Source organism: Panthera leo, chromosome F3, assembly GCF_018350215.1.
Source record: "Panthera leo isolate Ple1 chromosome F3, P.leo_Ple1_pat1.1, whole genome shotgun sequence".
Lineage (NCBI taxonomy): Eukaryota > Metazoa > Chordata > Mammalia > Carnivora > Felidae > Panthera > Panthera leo.
The window spans coordinates 7,310,522-7,330,432 of NC_056696.1; the positions used below are offsets into that span (position 1 = coordinate 7,310,522).

General features: G+C 35.7%; 1 protein-coding gene and 1 long non-coding RNA gene across 21 annotated transcripts in view; one reads left to right on the top strand and one right to left on the bottom strand.

The window, feature by feature from the left end:
• Nucleotides 1-19,911, top strand: part of CEP170 (centrosomal protein 170) — a 128,039-nt gene that overhangs the window by 57,424 nt on the left and 50,704 nt on the right. For 16 of the 17 annotated variants that reach the window (XR_006199160.1, XM_042926479.1, XM_042926483.1 and 13 more), the window contains exons 5-8: nt 8,876-8,934; nt 9,031-9,193; nt 10,302-10,436; nt 16,112-16,588. Coding sequence is in view for 16 of the 17 variants with exons in the window: in XM_042926479.1 (XP_042782413.1) it covers nt 8,876-8,934; nt 9,031-9,193; nt 10,302-10,436; nt 16,112-16,588 (834 nt within the window). In the remaining variant the exon portion in view is untranslated. The remainder of the gene's footprint in view (nt 1-8,875; nt 8,935-9,030; nt 9,194-10,301; nt 10,437-16,111; nt 16,589-19,911) is intronic. The other variant, XM_042926491.1, reaches the window with a different exon arrangement.
• LOC122212480 overlaps nt 1-19,911 on the bottom strand; it is a 47,517-nt gene that overhangs the window by 6,934 nt on the left and 20,672 nt on the right. For all 4 annotated transcript variants that reach the window (XR_006199162.1, XR_006199163.1, XR_006199164.1 and 1 more), the window contains 2 exons: nt 14,687-14,795; nt 10,293-10,403 (listed from right to left, as the gene is read on the bottom strand). This is a non-coding gene — a long non-coding RNA (uncharacterized LOC122212480). The remainder of the gene's footprint in view (nt 1-10,292; nt 10,404-14,686; nt 14,796-19,911) is intronic.

The window sequence follows — 19,911 nt, forward strand, 5'->3', positions numbered from 1 at the left end:
ATTCAGTAGAGCATGCGACTCTTGATCTCAGAGCTTGAGCCCCACGTTGGTTGTAGAGATTACTTAAAAATAAAATCTTTTAATAAATAAATAAGTAAGTAACAAAATAGATTTCTAAGAAGTGAGTGGGGACATGACTTTGTCCTCCTTAGGGTATAGTAAACACCACTAGTGAAGAAGAATAAAGCATTTCTATTCATATAAGGCAAAAAGCTTTGAAATAAAGGGGACTTACTTTATTTAATTAAAATATACATATTCCACTTTATACTGAATGTTTTTCTTGAGTTTTCATTTTTTCAGTTACTACATTTATCTGGATTTTAATATTGAAGAATATATTAAACATTGGCAAGTCAGATGGACTTTTATCACTATACTATAGCAAATGTAGTCTCAGCTACCTGGAGTTGATGCATAGATAAAATAAATGTACTAACACTTTAAAATTGTTCTTAAAGCATAACCAGTTTTTTTTTTCTTAGATTTAACTTAAAATTTATGAAAAATAGTTTTTAGCACATCATATGAACTTTATACTTGTACAGCAAAGGAACATTGAAAAATGAAACCGTTGAATCTTAGTATTTATGAGTTGTATGTTTTAAATCCTTTTAAGAATATGAATCACATAAAATGATTAAGAATTAACATTAAAGCCTTGATCCATGGACCATTTTCCACCAGCATAAAAAGTTTCATCAAACAATAAATGCAAATATATATTTTTTGAATTTAAATACCTCCTTAATCTGATTCAAAACATGAGAAAATAGAAAATCTGAGTTACAATAAAACTCTATAATGTTTACTTTGACTTTTAAATCAAGAGAAAACTGTTGAGGGGCTCCTGGGTGGCTCAGTCCGCGGTTGAGCGCCTGACTTCAGCTCGGGTCATGATCTCACAGCTTGTGAGTTTGAGCCCCATGTCAGGCTCTGTGCTGACAGCTCCGAGCCTGGAGCCTGTTTCAGATTCTCCTGGAGCCTGTTTTTTCTCTCTTTGCCCCTCCCTCGCTCGCTCGCTCTCTCCCTCTCTCTCTCAAATAAACATTAAAAAAAAGGAAAGAAAACAACTGCTGAGAAATAACTCCCACTTTTACAATTTGTGTAGTGATTTCTTAGTAGTGAACTAATACTTCCTTTTTTATATACCAGCTCATAATAGTCAGCAATAGGAGTTGCTGGGACAAATGTTTTGTTGGTTCCAAAAGACTTTCTTCGTGTTATGAATCGGTGTTGAACCAGAACTGTTATCCAAATCTTCAGAGTAGGCTTAGTAAATTTTATTATTTTAAAATAGCATCTCCTATTGCTTATGATTTTTGAAAACTATACATAAATGAACATTAGGATGAAATTTTTAAAACAAATTTTATATGTTACATTTACCTGTTTTATATTTGGCTGAAATAATTGTGCTTTATTTTTATTAAAATTAAGCTTAATAGTTAGCCAGTTTACGAACTCCTCTTCTTTGGAGTGGAAAACTCTTTATTACAATGTCACAGTAATAGAAGGAACATCTTACCATGAATTGAGATAGAACTGAAGACACAAAATTTATCTGCCACAAGCGCTTTTCTAATTAAAGAAATTAAGTGATTTGGAAATGCCAGTAGTGGAAGAAATATCCAAGTTTAAGAAATGACTATAAACTCATGAGGGATAATAATCCCTGCAGTAATCAAAAAGGAGCTCTTAAGTGTCCAAATGGCCAAACTTTAGCAGATATGCAAGCCTAAGGTTATTCACTTCATAGTTATTAAATGTGTGTATCTCCTGTGTGCTGGGAGATCCTTGTCCCCATGGTCTGGGGACACGAAAGTGAAAGAAACAGACCACTCTGTCCTCTTGGCGATCATACGTGTCCTCCTGGCGATTATACTCTAATGGGGTTGAAGGAAGCTGACAGCACACAAAAAAAGAATAGCAGAGGATGATAAGTTCTATGGAGAAAAAGTGTAACTGGGGGATCCAGAGAGCTCGTGGTGGGGAGTGGGAGGTTGTAATTTTAAAAAAGGATATTCATGGAGCCCACAGTGGAGCAAAGATAAGGAGAAAGTAAAGAAGCTGGCCATATGGATATCAGGGGAAATTGCTCTTCAGGAAGATAGAAGAGTTAAATACAAAGGACTTGAAGCAGCAACATGTTTGGCATGTTTGAAGAATAGCCTTCAAAAGTCATTGTGGTTGGGACCAGTAAAGAGTAGGAAGATGGGGTATGGGAGTGGGGTGCACATCAGCCCTAACAGACCATTGCAAGGATTTTGACTTCTATTCTAAGTGGAATGGGGAGCCATTTACAGGGGTTTGACCAGAAGAGTGACATGATAATGACTTACTTAGAAACATCCTGTGGCTATTCTTGTTCAAGAAGACTAAGGATGGAAGTGGGCCTCGGTGAAAAGAGGGAGGTGAGTTAGGAGGCTGTGTAGTAGCCCCAAGTGAGTCAGAGGTTTACGGCAGGGTGGTTGAAAGAGGAGGTGGTGAGGAGTCAGATTATGGGTGCATCTTGAAGAGGAAGCCAGTAATATTCTTGATTAGATTGGAAGTAGAATGAAAGAAAGTCCAAGATTTGGCACTTGATCTCAGCAGTTGGAAAAGTAGAGTCACCATTAACTGACAGAATTCTGTGGGTAGAGTGAATTTCATGGAGAAAATGGGAAGAATCTTCTGAGAAAAACAAGCTTTTGGTTTAACTGAGTTTCCTCTATTTTCTCTTTGATTTGTATCTTATTAATTTCTTTTTCCTAGATAAAAACTGAGGTTATTCGTTTGAGACCTTTTTTTTAATATAGGCTTTTAGTTCTATAAATTTTCTCCTAAGTACTGCTCTACTGTTCAAAATACTTTCTGATTTCTCTTGATTTTTGAGTACTGGTTATTCAAATAATTTTGAATAAGTTTGTTAGTTTCTAAGTAATTTGGAGATTTTCCCAGAGACTTTCTGTTATTAATTTCTAATTTAATTCCATGCTGATGAGAGAACATACTTTGTATGTCTCAAATCGTTTTAAATTTATTGAGACTTGTCCTATGGCCCAGAATATACCTAATTTATCTCTCCTGGTAAGTTTTCCATATGTACTTGAAAAGAATGTGCATTTCTGTTGTTTGGGTGAAGTGTTCTATTAATGTCAGGCCAATTTGGTTCACACCTTCTATGTTTTACCGAATGATTGTCTACTTGTTCTGTTAATTGAGACATCAATATTGAAATCTTAGGCTATAATTACGGATTTGCTTATTTCTCCTTGCAGTAGTTTTTCTTCATATAATTCGAAACCTGGTTATTAGGTACATAAACATTTAGGATTAAAATATCTTCTTGATGAATTGATCCCATTAATTATTATAAATTGACCTGCTGGGGGCACCTAGGTGGCTCAGTGGGTTGAGTGTTCAATTCTTGATATCAGCTCAAGTCTTGATCTCGCAGTCATGAGATCAAGCCACAAGTAGGGCTTTGTGCTGGGCTTGGAGTCTGCTTGGGATTCTCTGGCTCCTTCTCTTTCTACCCCTCCCCAGCTCACACTTTCACTCTCCCTCAAAATAAATAAATAAACTTAAAAAAAATAAATAAAAGAAAAAGACCTGCTCTATTCAAGACAATGTTCTTTGCTCTAAAATATAGTTTGTTTTGACATTGATTTAGTTGTTCCAGCTTTCTCTTTCTTCTTTCTTTCCTTTCTTTGGATTGCCGTTAGCAAGGAACATCTTTTCTATTCTTTTTTATATTCTTTTGCTTTAACCTATTTGTATCTTTACATTTAAAGTAGGCATCATACAGTTGGTATTTTTTTTATTCAATCTGATCATTTCTGCCTTAATTAGGGGATTTAGGTCGTTCACATTCAGTGTGATTATTGATGTAATTAGGTTTACCTCTGTCATCTTGATATTTGTTCTATTTGTGCCATCAGTTTTCTTTTTCCTCTAATTTATTTTGGATTTTTTGAACATTTTGTATGATGCCATTTTATGTCTTTTATTGGCTTATTAACTATAACTTTTTTATTTGATTGGTTGCTTCAAGATTTGTAGTTACTTCTTTAAGTTGTATCTTCAAGCAATATTATACCAATTCACATATAGTATAAGAACCTTACAGTAGTATACTTTCATTTCTTCTGTACTGACCTTTGTGCTATGATTGTCAAACTCTATTCTTAGATGTTACAAACTCCATACTACATTATTACAAGTGGAAGGTCAATTATCTTTTAATGAGATTGAAATAAAAATATCATATCTTTATGCCCATTGTACTCTTATAGCTTAAACCAGTGTAACTATCATTTCTCATGCTCTTCGCTCCTCTTTATAGATCTGTTCTTCTCATCTGATATCATTTTCTTTCTGCTCAGGGCTTCCTTTAACATTTCTTGCAGTATGGTTTTGCTAGTGATGAATTCTTTCAGCTTTCATGTGTCTGGAAAAGTAGTAGTTAATATATAGTAGTGTATATAGATTGGTAAGAGATCCAAGAACTGAAACCTATTCTATACCAGTATTAAGAGGTGGGAGAGATAAGGAACCAGTCTAAAAAAGATTAAGATGCAGGGGTGCCTAGGTGGCTGTCAGTTAAGCATCCGACTTTGGCTCAGGTCGTGATCTCATGGTTCATGAGTTCAAGCCCCGCGTCAGGCTCTGTGCTGACAGCTCAGAGCCTGGAGCCTGCTTCAGATCTGTGTCTCCCTCTCTCTGTGTCTGCTCGCACTCTATCTCTGTCTCAAAAATAAACATTAAAAAGAAAAAAAGATGGAATCACTGGTGAACTAGAAGGAATATCAGAATATGATATGGTTTCCATGTTTAGTGGAAAATGATTTAAACATTACTTAAATACCATAAATCTCAAAATCCTTACCATCTCAGTCATCTCAGGGTTATTATAAGAACCTAGTACCTTAATTTTTTTAATGGGCTGCTTTTTCCCAAAGTAGTTGTCTATTCCTATAATGTCCACAAAACGATTGGATTAATTGTATTAGAAACAAGGTAAAAATCATTGTTGTGGCTTTTAAGATGATGATTTATCTATAATTGGAACATTACCTATGGCATTGTGTGTTTGGGTCCAGATCATGGCTGCTAAAATGATCGGGAAGGGGATAAACATAACTAAAAATCAAAGACTCTTCATTTAGAGAAGTTAGGGTTCTTCCCGATTAATGTGATTGATGTCCACAACAAAGCATGAACACACTTTCCAGATTTCAAAAATGGAGGATGTTTCCAAAGTTTGAGAGAGCTAAATTTAAGAAATTGACATGAGCTATTAGATATGGAATAAAGTCATAGAAGAAAAGTTTAAAGGAGTTGTTTTAAAACAAGGTTTTCTAAAAGCTGGACAAAGGAATTGATCTGCCAGAACAAAACGATACATCTTTCTGAAGATAAAGACAAACTTAAGCTAGTAGAAAGTTTGCTTAAAGAAATAAAATTTTACCCTTGGAAGGTTTTCTGCTATGAACTTTTTTTTTTTTTTTTTTTAACTTTGGCATCTTCTAGGACCTGCCTTGTTAATACAATGTGCAATCTATTTTAGCATAATTGTGTATTATATTATGAATGTAGTCAAACAAATTTCCCATATATATTTTTTTAATGTTTATTTATTTATTTTGAGAGGGAGAGAGAGAACACGAGCAGAGGAGGGGCAGAGAGAGGGAGAGAGAGAATACCAAGCAGACTCCAAACTGTCATCACAGAGCCTGATGGGGGGCCTGAACTCACAAACTGGGAGATAATGTCCTGAGCTGAAATCAAGGGTTGGGTGCTTAACCAACTGAGCCATGCAGGCACCCCTAAATTTCCCACATTTCTTTAAAACAATGTTTTGGTTTTTTTTAATGTTTATTTATTTTTGAGAGAGAGGGAGACACAGAATCCGAAGCAGGCTCCAGGCCCCGAGCTGTCAGCCCAGAGCCCGACATGGGACTAGAACCCACAAACAGTGAGATAACGACCTGAGCCAAAGTCGAACACCTAACCGACTGAGCCTCCCAGGTGCCCCTAAATTTCCCATATTTCTAAGGAGAAGATCCAAACAGACAAGTTTTTGGCTAACTTGAAGGAAAATTTTTAAGGGTAGTCTTACTATATATGTATTTTAAATCACACATATAAGACACATAAATTTTAGAAAAAGAATGTATTTTTCATTGTGTAAAATAATTCAAGTATTCTCATTTGTTGTGGCATCCAGTGTCTTCAACACCATGAAAGTCACATTCTTTTTAGTAATACAGCTTTTCAGAGAATATTGTATTAATGCCCATTAAACAGTTTGAAAATACAGCATCTTTTGAAACCTTAACACTGGAAACCTTGTACCAAGCAACAAAAACTCATATATAATATTTGATTTCTTCTGTAAGTGTTTGGTATCTCCCGAGTGAAGCAACTTAAATTAATTTTTAAAATGATTTTTGAGATGCATGTTCACACTGACACCTGTTGTTTTAAGGCCCTAGGAGTAACTAAAACTGTTCAAAATGTTGCCCTCCTTTTAGTTAGCTTTAATTGTCATTTAGATAAGATGTTTTATCTAGCTAAGATTATCTAGATAAGAGATAACATTTAGATAAGATGTTTTTGAATGCATTACTAGTATGCAGATGAGTTTCTTTGACCCCACTTGTAGATAAACATTTTTTTTTTTTTAAGTTTATTTATTTAGAGACAGCTCCCTGAAGGGAGCACAAGTGGGGGAGGGGCAGAGAGAGAGAGAAAGAGAGAAAGAAAGAGAGAATCCCAAGCAGGCTCCACACTGTAATTGTGGTGCCAGATGCTGAGCTCAAACCCACGAACCAGGAGATCATGACCTGAGCTGAAGTCAGGCACTTAACCTACTGAGCCACCTGGTGCCCCAATAAACATTTCTTGAATAAACTGAGCATAGGGAAGATGTAAAATCGCAATCACAGCCCGATGTAAAGAAACAGGGAAATAACCTAACAGATACAATTTTTAATAAGTAGGATTTTAAACTTTTTATAACTTAGGAAGTTACATTAGGAAGAAGGTAGCTAAGCTGGAATTAGGGCAGTCTCAGAATCTCCCAGCCAGACCGGTGTTCTCAGGTGAACTTATGACCCAAACAAGAGGATCCTTGAAATCTTTGGTTTCACACACATGAAACTTTTTGAAAGATGAAGTGTTTGACCCCAAGAAGGGTGGGCTCTCTCAAGTTTTCCCAGATCTTCAAGGAGTCTTCAGTGTAAACATAAGACCCCACACTAGCCTTAGGGGACAGCCTGGAACTCCCTCAGCAATAAACTTGAATGGAGCACGGGAAAACCCCCAGAGCAGGCTAAAATCATTGGTGTTTCCCATTGAAAAAATGGAAATGGCTTTCTGTTTTTTTGAGACACTGTGTTTTCCATTGGAAGTATGCAAATGCTGTGAATCTCCTCCAGCTGTTCATGCATTTCTTGGGTATAAAACAAAGTCACTGGACTTTTATTTTTCATTAAGTATGAAATTACTAATTATGAAATACTTATTTTCATATATGTCAGCAAATATGTATCAGCATATACATATAACAAAAAAGGAAAATTCTAATATTTCACAGCTACAGGAACACTGGACTGGGTTTCAGCCGACAAGATTCTCGTCTTAGGTTTTGCCCTTCCATTCCTCAAGTTCCCTATGTATAGAAGAGAAGGATGAGATATTAAACAGGAATTAAACAGGATAGTCCCTAAAGCTCTTTACAATTCCAAAAAATTCTGAATTTTTATCATTTTAATGAACAGAAATAGAAGTTAAAAACTCATTTGCAAGTTTACTGCTCCTTATGCATGGGAACTATTTTTACCCCAATCATTTGTGATAATTACAGCTTTCTAGCCTTGAAGTCATAGGGTGCTATGAATTGGTAAAGGATAATAGAATTTAGTACATGGTTATAAAAGTCCTTTCAGTACAGGGTTAAGTAATGGTGGGAAATGTGACCTTTACTGTTTAGTGAAAGATGTTTTTTAATATACAGAGGCATTGTTCTTTTTGGCATAATAATGAAAGCACCCATTATTTCTAGCATTTGGTTCTAATTGTATAGAATCGGTTGTTTGTCAGTGTGATACGACCCTGATTGCAATGTCTGGAGGAAAGGGGTGATTGTGGTTGTTGTAAGGACCCTAATTATAGAATTTCTTTTGCACTTTCAGAGTGAGCTTCATTTTTATCAATGCTTGTGAAGTCTGAGTAATCGAATTCTTTCAGGATTTGCTGTTGGATAATCACTGATGACATACTTCCTTTTACATTTTTGTGATTAAGTATTAATATAATTTGATCCAGGTGCTTTTTCTTCTTTGTAGTCATATTGTTTGTTTGTGAGGACTGAACATGTCTTTGTGCTCTGATTTATTACCCAGTTATTTACTTCCTGAAGGCCGTTATTAAGTTTAGAATTATTTGCTAGATTTTAAGATTTTTCTCTAGTATGTATTTTTTTTTAATGTTTCTTTATTTTTGAAAGAGAGAGAGAGAGAGAAGGAGGGCACAAATGGGGAGGGGCAGAGAACGAGGGAGACAAAGAATCCAAAGCAGGTTCCAGGCTCCAAGCTGTCAGCAGAGAGCCCCACGCGGGGCTCGAACCCACGCACCATGAGATCATGACCTGAGCTGAAGTGAGATGCTTAACCAACTGAGCCACCCAGGTGCCCCAAGATTTTTCTCTGGTATTTAAAAAGTAAAGTCCTCACAGTTATGAGCATATTTTAACATTTAACTCTTAAGGGGAATATGATACTTCTGTTGTAATTACCTATTGAAAATAGGACAATTCCTAAATTATCTTTGATTATTTTAAGCTTGATTATCACAATTTTGAAATATATTCTTCCTTAGCCTTGTTTACATACAAATCTTTTCACTGTAGTTCGAGGAGAAATGAGGGTCCCTGAAGAAGCACTAAAGGTAAACATTTTTTACTTATTTCCTTTGTAAATCCACCATTTGCTAGGGTCGATTTCACTCGTGGATGTTTCACTTTCATTTTTAAACGTTTTATAGCATGAGAAGTTTACCATTCAGCTTCAGCTGTCCCAAAAATCTTCAGAATCAGAGTTATCAAAATCTGCGTGTGCCAAAAGCCTGGATTCAAAGGGAGCAGATACATCAGCAGAGGTGCAGCATAAAGCCACAGAAGCACTGAAGTCTGAGGAAAAAGCCATGGGTAAGTTAACCTGTTTGAAAATACCATATTTATACGTGGTTATGAAGAAATTGCATCCTTTGTTCTAAAAAAGTTGGCCATGTCCATATAAATTTGTAATAATGACAATTTTAGAGTAGGTTTTAATATAGCCAACGCTTTCATTAGAAAGCATTTTATAACACATAATTATATATGACAGTTATATGTAGGTGTGTTTAATATATTTAAATATTTGAGAGAAATAAATATAGTTTTCAATATTTTTATTTAATGTTTGTCTGCTTTTTTTGAATTATAACAAGTGAATTAAAAGGAAATATCCAGCGGCACCTGGGTGGTTCAGTTAGTTGAGCGTCCAGCTTTGGCTCAGGTCATGATGTCATGGTTCGTGAGTTCAGGCTCTGTGCTGACAGCTCGGAGCTTGGAGCCTGCTTCGGATTTTGTGTCTCCCTCTCTCTCTGCCCCTCCCCTGCTCGTGTTCTGTCTCTCTCTGTCTCTCAAAAGTAAATAAATGTTAAAAAAATTTAAAAGTAACAATAAAAAATCTAAAAAAATAAAAGGAAATATCCAATGATATTATGTCATCATAATTATTATTGTATATATGATGTTCCAGGAACAGCTCTACATAAATAATCCTATTCATACAAAAACAATTTTTTTATATTAATAGAATAGGCATTACCAAATTTGCTCAAATATAAATCTACTAGTCATGTTAACATCTAGGTTAAATTTAGTTACTGTACAGTCCCCCTAGGCTTAAAAAACTTTATCATGGTCATTCATACCAAAACTTACTTTTGTCTTTTTTATCTCGACTTACTTAATGAGCCATTTCTGTATACCAAAACACTGAGTACACCTTAGCAAAAAGCTATTAGGTTACAGCAGTGTGCATTACTTAGATATCAGCCAGTGCAAAATTTCATTTATTTAGTCATGTCCAACATTGAATAAGGTCTGACACAAAAACTTAAGTTTTTCAACTTAGAGTACTCTTCAACTATCTAGACTATATGTTGTTTTCATTTAATAAATTAGCCAGACAATTCTAGCATTGTGCAAAACCATTTTTTTTTTCTGTTTCATATGCTTTAGACAGATTTTTTTTCACCTTTTCCAGATATTTCTGCGATGCCCCGTGGTACTCCATTATATGGGCAGCCATCATGGTGGGGGGATGATGAGGTGGATGAACAAAGGGCTTTCAAGTCAAATGGCAAACCTGAAGAAAAAAGTCATGAAACTGGAACAGCAGGTAAGGAAAATCTCAAGACTGTGACATTAAATGGACATTTGGGGAAGAATTTGTAATTAAACAAAAATCTGGCAACTCTGAAAAAAAGATATCTACTACTCCTTAATTTAATAAAAAATGTTGATGAATGTCTTAATGATGTTGTCATTTTAAGTTTATTATGAATGATTCTCATATAAAGTATTAATTCCAGTATCATTTTATTTAAAAGGTTTTTCCAACTTATGAGATTAAAACTTGGAAAATAGATTAATAATGTAATTGAGCATTTAAGGTATTTAAAAAGAATTTTTAAAATGTTTCAATTAGACCAAAATAGTGGGCACAAACGAATTGTGTGTTTCCTTAGATTCACAGGTATATAATCATGTTTTTAAATGAACAGTTACTGTTATGTTCAGAAATGTGATATAAAATTAAAACTTATTTAAAACCTCAGTTTGCTTTGTTTGTTGGGATATGGTAGCAAGACTAGCCAAGTTCAGCCAGAATGAAAAATTAGTTCTGGGTCACATTAATAGTCAAGGAACATATTCTTGTGTTGCTGGAGGGATTTAGTAATGAACCAAGTGCCCTTAAACCAGCAAGGGTCAAGATTTCCAGGAAATGAATGGAGGTGTCATTCGTCACGTTAAGGACTTGGCAAAGACATCAACACCAAAGGGTGAAACGGGCAGTTTCTACGATAATGTCAGATAAGGATCCAGAACTGTAGGAATTGAACACAGGTACCAGGGAGCAGTCTGGAAAACTAAGTCTGACTGAGTCAAAGATAGATCCCAGCACAACTCTTCTCAATTTTCTACCTTCGACCCTAATTGTACAAGATAATAAATAAATAAATTGATTAAGAACACTGTTATTTAAATATGTGCTAATTTGACCTTGGACAGGTCTAAGAAAGCTGGCTTTATCAACTTGATTTTGCAAGTGCCCCAAACTGAAGTTGTCAACTTTGCAAATAAATTCCCATCGTAGCTTCCTTGTTTCTCTCCACCAGCAGTTTTCTTCATGTCCAAGCTTAGAAATACTTAGTATTCATACTGAGTGTCATTCAGCATTACATCAGATGCAAATAACAAATGCTACCTGAGACTGAACAGGAAAGAAATTTCCTGGCTTAAATAACTGTACCTCTTCAGGGTTGGCTAAGGCATCTCTACAGTGTCATCAGCAACTGGTTTTTCTCCCTTTCTCAGCCCTCCAGTCCACAGTGGGCATATAGGGCCGCATAGGGGGGTGTCTCCCCTCATGGCCATCTGTGTGAATGAAACTAAATTCTTAAATGATTATCAGCTTATGTGGCATGTCTCATTGAGTGTCATTTTTGCCAGATGACAAAAGCTGTCTCATAATCTTGGGATTATTTTTGAGTAAGAAGGAATTAAGTGATTTATGTTTGTGTTAAATTGCTTGAAGAACCCAGCCAGATTTAGCCTATTAGGTGTCTTGTGAGAGAATCTTATCTGCTTTCTTATGTTAGTGCAAGGATGTTATTGTTTCAGATTTATCATTGGCAGTTTTTACAATATAGGATGAGGGGAACAGTTTACTGACCTGAAATAACTTATGATACTAGTCGAGATTGTAGAATCAGTTTGAAGATGGGTACTTATTTAATTTGATCATTTTGAAAGTGTTATTAAATGTTTCCAGTTATGAAAATAAGTGATCCATTTATGCTTTAAGCATGCAACTTGTAAATACAAAAAGTGACTTGCTTCTTGGTTACCCATTATTAGAATGCAAAATCTTAGTAATTGTTAGGAGGGGGGAACATTTCAGAAAAGCTAATAGAGTATCTGCGACCTAGTAATTTCTTATGTCCCTCTCAGTGGGTCCACATGTATCCATAATCTCCTACAGACCTAACCCTGGAAGCAAATGTATATACTGGAGCAATCAAATTCTCCAGAAATTGTCCAAGTATTTTTAGTCCAATTAAAAAGGAGAACTGCCCTCACTTTAGCTATAGGTGCGCCCAGGGCCTGCTAACTTGCTGTAAACATTTACGTAGGTTACATCTAAAGGTCTTCTAGTGTTGCAAAGGTGTGTTTGAAAAGAAGGTGCGTGCAGCTGTGAGGAATAAAGCTCTGGCTCTTTTACGTTGATTTTCATCTAATCACACTAAATTTGGAAACTTTCAAGTTGTGACTCCTTTTGCTGTTTCCTAGTCTTTATTTGCAGTCCTTGAATATGCCAGGCTGGATGTATGTTGTAGGCTGAGTGAATGTGCTTTCATCATTGCCTTTAGCATCTGGAATTGAATATTTCTTAATTTCGTACAGAAGAATGAAGGGAATGGCTTTTCTGGAGGTGTATTGTCCCCATTTTCTCTTCTGATTTAGATAAGCAATTCTAGCATAATCACTTATTAGATAGTTTTAAATACCTAGCAGTTGAGATTATGACAGAATATTAGTATACTCAAAATATTAGTATATTTAATATATTAATTTACTTAATATGGTATAAACAGAACTGAGTTTGAAGGTAAATGAATGTTAAATTCACAGATTTCCAGAATCTGTTCCATCAGCGTTCTGAGATAGAGCTGTTTTATTCTTCTGTATTAATTTTCCCAATAATTTTTCTAGTAGGCCTACATTTCCCAAGTGTAGTAGGTCCACACTTGATCTGTTTTTATCATCTCCAGAGAGATGAATTCCTTCACGTAATGAATTTTCCAAATGACTGAACTTTTACAGCTGACAATTTCTGTAAAAGTTTGACCATTTTCTATATTTCTATTAATGAATTACCCATATCACTGTCTTCTCAAGTGGAGAAGCCTGAATATAATATAAGTTTCTGGTTTATGACCCAAAGTCATCATGATGGATGTCACTTACTGCAGTGTGATACATCACATGACAGCCTTGGGAGACATTACAGGGTGTGGGACTGTTGGCCCTCTGCACAGAATGGTTCTGGACTGTTGTGGTTCTGAGCTGGGTCCCAAGCTCTTGTTTTTTGTCTTACTCCTGCCATCTGTCTGACCCTTACTTCTTGGTGCAGTGTATCTTACCTTAATCCTCACTTCAGGTTTGCTACATGTGTCTGTGCAGATAGTAAAAAGACTCTTGAGTGAGTGACTTTTCTGTTAGTAAAGGTCATGAATATGGGAGTATAGGTGTTATTGTATCCTTCTTGAGTTTTTTAGAGTTAGTTTTTCTTGTTTCCCTAATTCTTAGCTATGTTGGAGAGTTGGGGAAAAGAGAGAAACATTTATTTGTGTGCCTACTTTGTGCCAGGCTTTGTTCTGGGTAATGTACATTATGTCACTTAATACTGAACCTCACTGGATCATGACAGTGATCTCATGCATAGATACCATTATTTCCGATGAGAAAAATGAGAATTAAAGACTGACAGACACAGGATTCATCAGATCATAACATGCTGCCTTTCCCCTCTACTGTGCTACCTGATGTTGCAAGATAACTGATTTCTGGATAAGTTGTGTAAGTCTCAGGTTTCCAGTCCTTGAAGTAAAGGTGACTTGGATGTAGGACTAAGGGGTGATAACCTTTAAAGCAGTGGTGTGCAGTTGATCTAGGCTGTTTTTATGTGTTATAATGTGAAAACATGTTGAAAGTATGTCAATATTAACTGTGAACTTTTCCTTCACAAGGAAGGAAAATTAGGAAAATATTCCTTTAAATCATGAATGACAAATAGATAGTAAGTGTTATACCCCCGGAGCAGCTTTTCACGGTTTGGGCTTGCACTTCAGCCACATCATTTTATTTGGGTATCTGGTGGTGGTAGTAAGAAAGTACCACCCCTTATTCCCAGCCAGTATTATCCTGTTGCTAGAAAGATGAGCAAAGCAGATAATAAATGACTGAGTGATTGTATACATGTGTATAGATAGATAGATAGATACATAGGTAAGAGAGGATAGGTTTATAAGCCAGTTGTCCTATATGGAATTGACCAAGTACAGTACACCGTAATGAACAGGAAATAAGTCCATGTATGAAAAACTACAAATAGCATTTATTAGTGAATTCATTAATACATGGGAAGTGCCTAATTTTACTGTCATGGAAATTTTAAATGACAGGCCTTCAGAGTAAACAGAATCCAAGTGAACATTTTTTTATTAAGATAAAGATGAATTAACTCTGAAAGAAATTTTTAAAACATGACTTAGGTTTTTTAGTCTTGTATAATCTCTTCTTCCAAATAGCATGTAAAATTTTTGCTTTACATTGAAAGTTGTTTTTGTTAGATACTCTGTTTACCTTCTGTGTAGTGTTTTGTTTTGGGAGGCGGGGGGACTGGTGCTTGATGTTCTCTATACCCTGTTCCACACACTGGATGACAGCAGTGTTGCTGTCCCCTTCTTGTTACCTGAAAGCAAACAGTTTGATGTTTGTTTATATTCAGAGAGTACTGCCAAGAATTCAATTACAGCACCTGAAGAATCCCATCAAGATCTCATATTCGATGCTTCAAGAGACCAAATATTACTTCACTTAATTGGGGAATGACTGGAAACAGCCTAGTCTCCCTGTATTGCCTTTCCTCCTAGTAAATTACCTGCATACAGTTTTCCCATCAATCTGTTTAAAAACGGAGTGCTTTTATGAGCTTTAGGAAAATGTTTTTCATTTGAACTCTTTATCATCTTAATAATGGCTATGGTTCTTTTGCTTCCTGAAAAAGAGAGCAGCTTAATCTTTTTTATTTCTCTATTTATTTTTTGCATTTGTAGTATCTGGTAACACAGTTTACAAAAATTTTTCAATTATCATTTTCATTTATGTATTTTGTTTACTTATTCATTTACATTTATTATGTATAAATGCATTTTTATACCTTTATATTCATTTCTGAGACAGCAGAACAATAGTGACAGCACCCCAGCGTTGCTCACTTCTTCTGCCAACTCTGGTTGTTTTGATCTGAGATTTAATTCAGCTTTCCTCCAAGAATTCTTGACACTTGTGCATATTCTGACACATGTATAGATATATACGTGAATGTTCTTCTGGGCTTATTGGCTGGCAACTAAATTTTCTATTTTTAACCTATTTCTTTCACACTGCTGCTTGGATCGCAGTGCTGCAAGCAAACCATGTTTTATCTTTAGTTATTCTTTCATTCTTTACAAAATGTATCCATCTTCTCACAAGGATCGCACATCAATGTTATTTTTGTAATTCGAGAAGTAATGCCTCTCAGTGTCATGGTGAAGAATGGTAAGTGGAATAATTACTTCTAGAACATTGCTCACATGGTGACCTCATGTTTATTTCTACTTTGTGCAGAAGCTGTACTTTTTGTTCATATTTCATCCTCCTGACTTGATAAGGAAATTCCTATTTTTTCTGTCACTCTAAGATATGTGTGTTGAACGTGCATCTCCATCCACATTTGATTTCAGTTCTTTTGCACTTGGATGATTTCTGGATCCAATTTGGAAAAAATACGGTCTAGCCATGAAGGATCCATCTCTTGCTGTCGCGGCTTCTCTTGCATCTTCTGTTGGTACCTGAACGCTGTGTTTATAGTCGACATCTCTTCTCTCTGACATTTGCCGGTTTTTCATCCAGGCTCTGATCTACCTTCTGATTCTCATGGCGTAATACAAATGGCCATGATTATATTTCCTTCTGTGCTAGAAGCTCCCAAATATTTTGAATTTTCTCTTATTTTTTTATTAGGGTGCAGCATAGATGCCAAGCACGTTGAGGAACAATCTGCAGCTGCAAGTGAAGACGTACTTTTCCCTCTCTGTAGGGAACCGAGTTACTTTGAAATCCCTACCAAAGAATTTCAGCAGCCATCACAAATAGCAGAGAGCACTATTCATGAAATCCCGACAAAAGACACACCAAGTTCCCATACAGCAGGTGCAGGGCATGCTTCATTCACCATTGAATTTGATGACAGTACCCCAGGGAAGGTAACTATTAGAGACCATGTGACAAAATTTGCTTCTGATCAGCGCCACAAGTCCAAGAAGTCTTCTCCCGGAACTCAAGACCTACCAGGGATTCAAACAGGAATGATGGCACCGGAAAATAAAGTAGCTGACTGGCTAGCACAGAACAACCCTCCTCAGATGCTATGGGAAAGAACAGAAGAGGATTCCAAAAGTATTAAGAGTGATGTTCCAGTTTACTTGAAAAGGTTGAAAGGTAAAGTGACTTACTTGATCATTTCAGAACTTGCTGTTTTGTGACAAAGAAAATTCAGTCTTCACAGTTACCAAACTACTGCTAGATAAAAAATTATATGGTAGGAAACTTCAGCTCTTTCAAAGCTTCCTGTTTTGATTTTGAAGCTCAGAAGCAAGCCATACTGCCCATATCCACCTTACTCATTGAAAATAGTCTGCTTTCATTTTCTTGCCAAAACCAGATTGGTTTTGTGAATTTATATTTATGCCATTAAAAATATTTCTTTTCCTATGGAAATAAAAGATTCACTCAGTTCACCTGTGGAATTCCCTTAGAAGACCTTTCTCATCGTTTTCTTGACTTAAGGAAAAGATGTGTTCAATTCTGTTCTTCTCTATTGTGATACTTCCAGTGAAATGTCAGTGTCTCGATTTTGAAAGAAATTTTAAGCCATTTGATAATGGGCGAGAAGTTCTACATTAGTAATAATAGTCACATTGGGGTTTTTTAAATGTTTATTAATTTTGTGAGAGAGAGAGAGAGAGAGAGAATCAATCCGAAGGAGGCTCCACCCTGCCAGTGCAGAGCCCAACATGGGCCCCAAACTCACTAACTGTGAGATCATGACCTGAGCTGAAATCAAGAGTCAGACACTTGTTGACTGAGCCACCCAGGTGCCCCAGTAATACAGTCACATTGTTGAGAAAATGTTTCAAACTTTTCTCAGTGGTTATTCGTGAAACAAAATTCTTGGTTTAGAGAACAAAATTCTTGGTTTAGAGATACTGGGAATTAATTGAATTAAAAATGTTTTTGATATTAAAACTTATGAAACCACAATTGAGTGTTTATTTGTGAAGTAGTCAGTATATGCTTTATTAGTATAACACTTGGCCAAAATTAGTCAGATGTCTATACCTGTACAACAGGGTATCAGCTGAATAATTTTTCTGTTGTTTTGCTCTATCTTAATTACTCTATCTTAATTTTATTTCATAAGCTATCATTAAGAGAAATGACTGCATGCTAATATGACCATTCTGTTACTATACAAGGAGTTAATGAGCTTTAACAAATGCTAATTGAGGTCACTGTATCCCTAACACTTCACCTGGGACTTAATTATGTGGCAAGTACTCAGTAATTTGAATACACAATGAATGACTTTGCTATCAATGATAAGACGAACCCTGGCTTAACCTGTACTTTATGCCCTGGGATTTTGGTCAAGTACTGAAGAAATACCTGTTCTGATTTGCTTCTAAGACATTTCAGGATAGTGAGGTGGTGTGATTACCTAATTCTTTGCTGGGGCCTATTACTAAATCTAATTATAATCATAAGCAATTGCCTGCATTATACTCTTCATATTGATTGTTATCTTTTGCCTCTGTCAGATAATATTAAATTCATAACTGAGAACTATATATGTACGTATAGGTGAAAGCTCACAGATAAAAGCTACCCATCTGTACGCTGACCATTTGTAAGAATCGATAAATAGTACTGATATCCAAGTGTAATATAAAAGGTAGCATAAACTTGACAATTTAGAAATGACATGGTCTCTCTCAACTACTTTTAATAAATGTGCCAAAAGTGAGCTAAAAGGTTATTTTAAAAGTTGCCATTTTAAAATACCTTTATCCCTTTATTTTATAACTGTTTTTCTTAGTCATCATAAGCATTTTCTGTATTAGCTATTATTTTTAAGCCATCATTTTTACTCATTCTCTTCTTGAACAAGGCCCATCTGTAAGCCTGATTCCAAACACAAGCATTAATGCCCATAATCACACTGTATCTGTGCATTAATGATATTTAAAAATTTTACCAGAAATTATACAAATTGCTGTTTTCCCTCAAAGTTGATTTATGGGTAGACACATGTTCTAGTATATTGCCATCGCTCAGAACTCTTCTTTTGGATTGGCTTTCAGACCATTTTACAAAAAAAATATCTTTGTGAATATAACTCATTTTTGGTTCAAGATAGATCCATTTTAATGCTCCAGTTATATTTATAAATGACATTTGACTTTTTCCCAAAGTCAGATATGCCATCATTAGACAAAGAATTTCCACAATCTAGGTAGGATGTTGAAAGTGTATACATAGACTTTAAATAAAGGTAACAATTTTACATTAATTAGACTTCCAGCAATTATTTGAATCAGTCTCAAAAATTAAAAGTAAGTAAAATAAAAGCAAAAACCTTTGCTCCTACAAGAGTAAAGTGCACGCGCTTTGGGACAGTGAAGAAAATCATGCTCACAAAGCCCGTACACTTTTCCCTTTAGGAGACTTGCAGCTTCTTTTGACCACAACGTCTGACCTGGTACAGCTAACCTGCCCCCAAAAATACTGAACAGACTTCAACATATTTAGGCGTGGTTGATGGTAGACAACACAGAAACTCGGAGAGGAGAGTTTCCCAGTGATTTTTGTTGTTGAGTACAAAGAGAAATTGCAGTTCTTGCCAGGGGTCTCCCCTTTTGTAACACTGAGAAATACAAGAAGGAATAGCAATACTCCATGAAAGAAAATGGCTACTCCATAAAAAGTTTTAAACTGTAACTTAAAAAATACCAAAAGGACCCAACACCACTTAAGTGCCAAATTTTACACGTTGGTACAAGAGCTGAAGTCTTGTAAAGATGGTGTTTTCATGTTGTATATGTGTACTGTGTGGGCTATTTGGTCTATTGGTACAGAAATTTAGAGTTTAGTTATTACTGGCTCTTGGAAACTGGATTCCTTTTCAGTTCAGCCAGTGCAACAATGAAAAAGATTGTAAAATAGCATGTTTTCAATGAGTTTTATATTTAAATTAGTGGTTTAGTTTGGTTTTGCGTTCCATTTGCTATCCCTGATTCCTTGCTTAATTGCCTGAGGGTCGGGATTCCATTAATTAAACACCTGTTTGGGGTTTTATTATTCTTTTCAGATTGCATTTTGAATAATTGCTAATTTGAAGAAAGATTTTCAGATTTGTTGTTGTATCTGATGTTTATGACATTCGTCAGTTTTGTTTTGCTGGGAAGTGCCTCCCTTCGTGTTGGTTTAATTCTCTCCCTTGGCTTCCCTTGCCTGTGACTTTTTCAAAACATTACCCTTTTCTGTGGATTCTTTCTATCTTCTGAGTCTTCTCACACCTTTTATGTACATTTTTACAACTAGTCTTCTGTTAAATCATTAGCACCAGTTGGTAACCTCTAAGTACATTTAAAACAAAAAAGAACCCCATGAGTATTAAAATTCCCCTTTCTCTTTTGGATGTGTGCCCTTTGCCCCTCCCAGCCAATGCATCGTCCAGTTCTGATCATTGTCTTGTTTGTTAC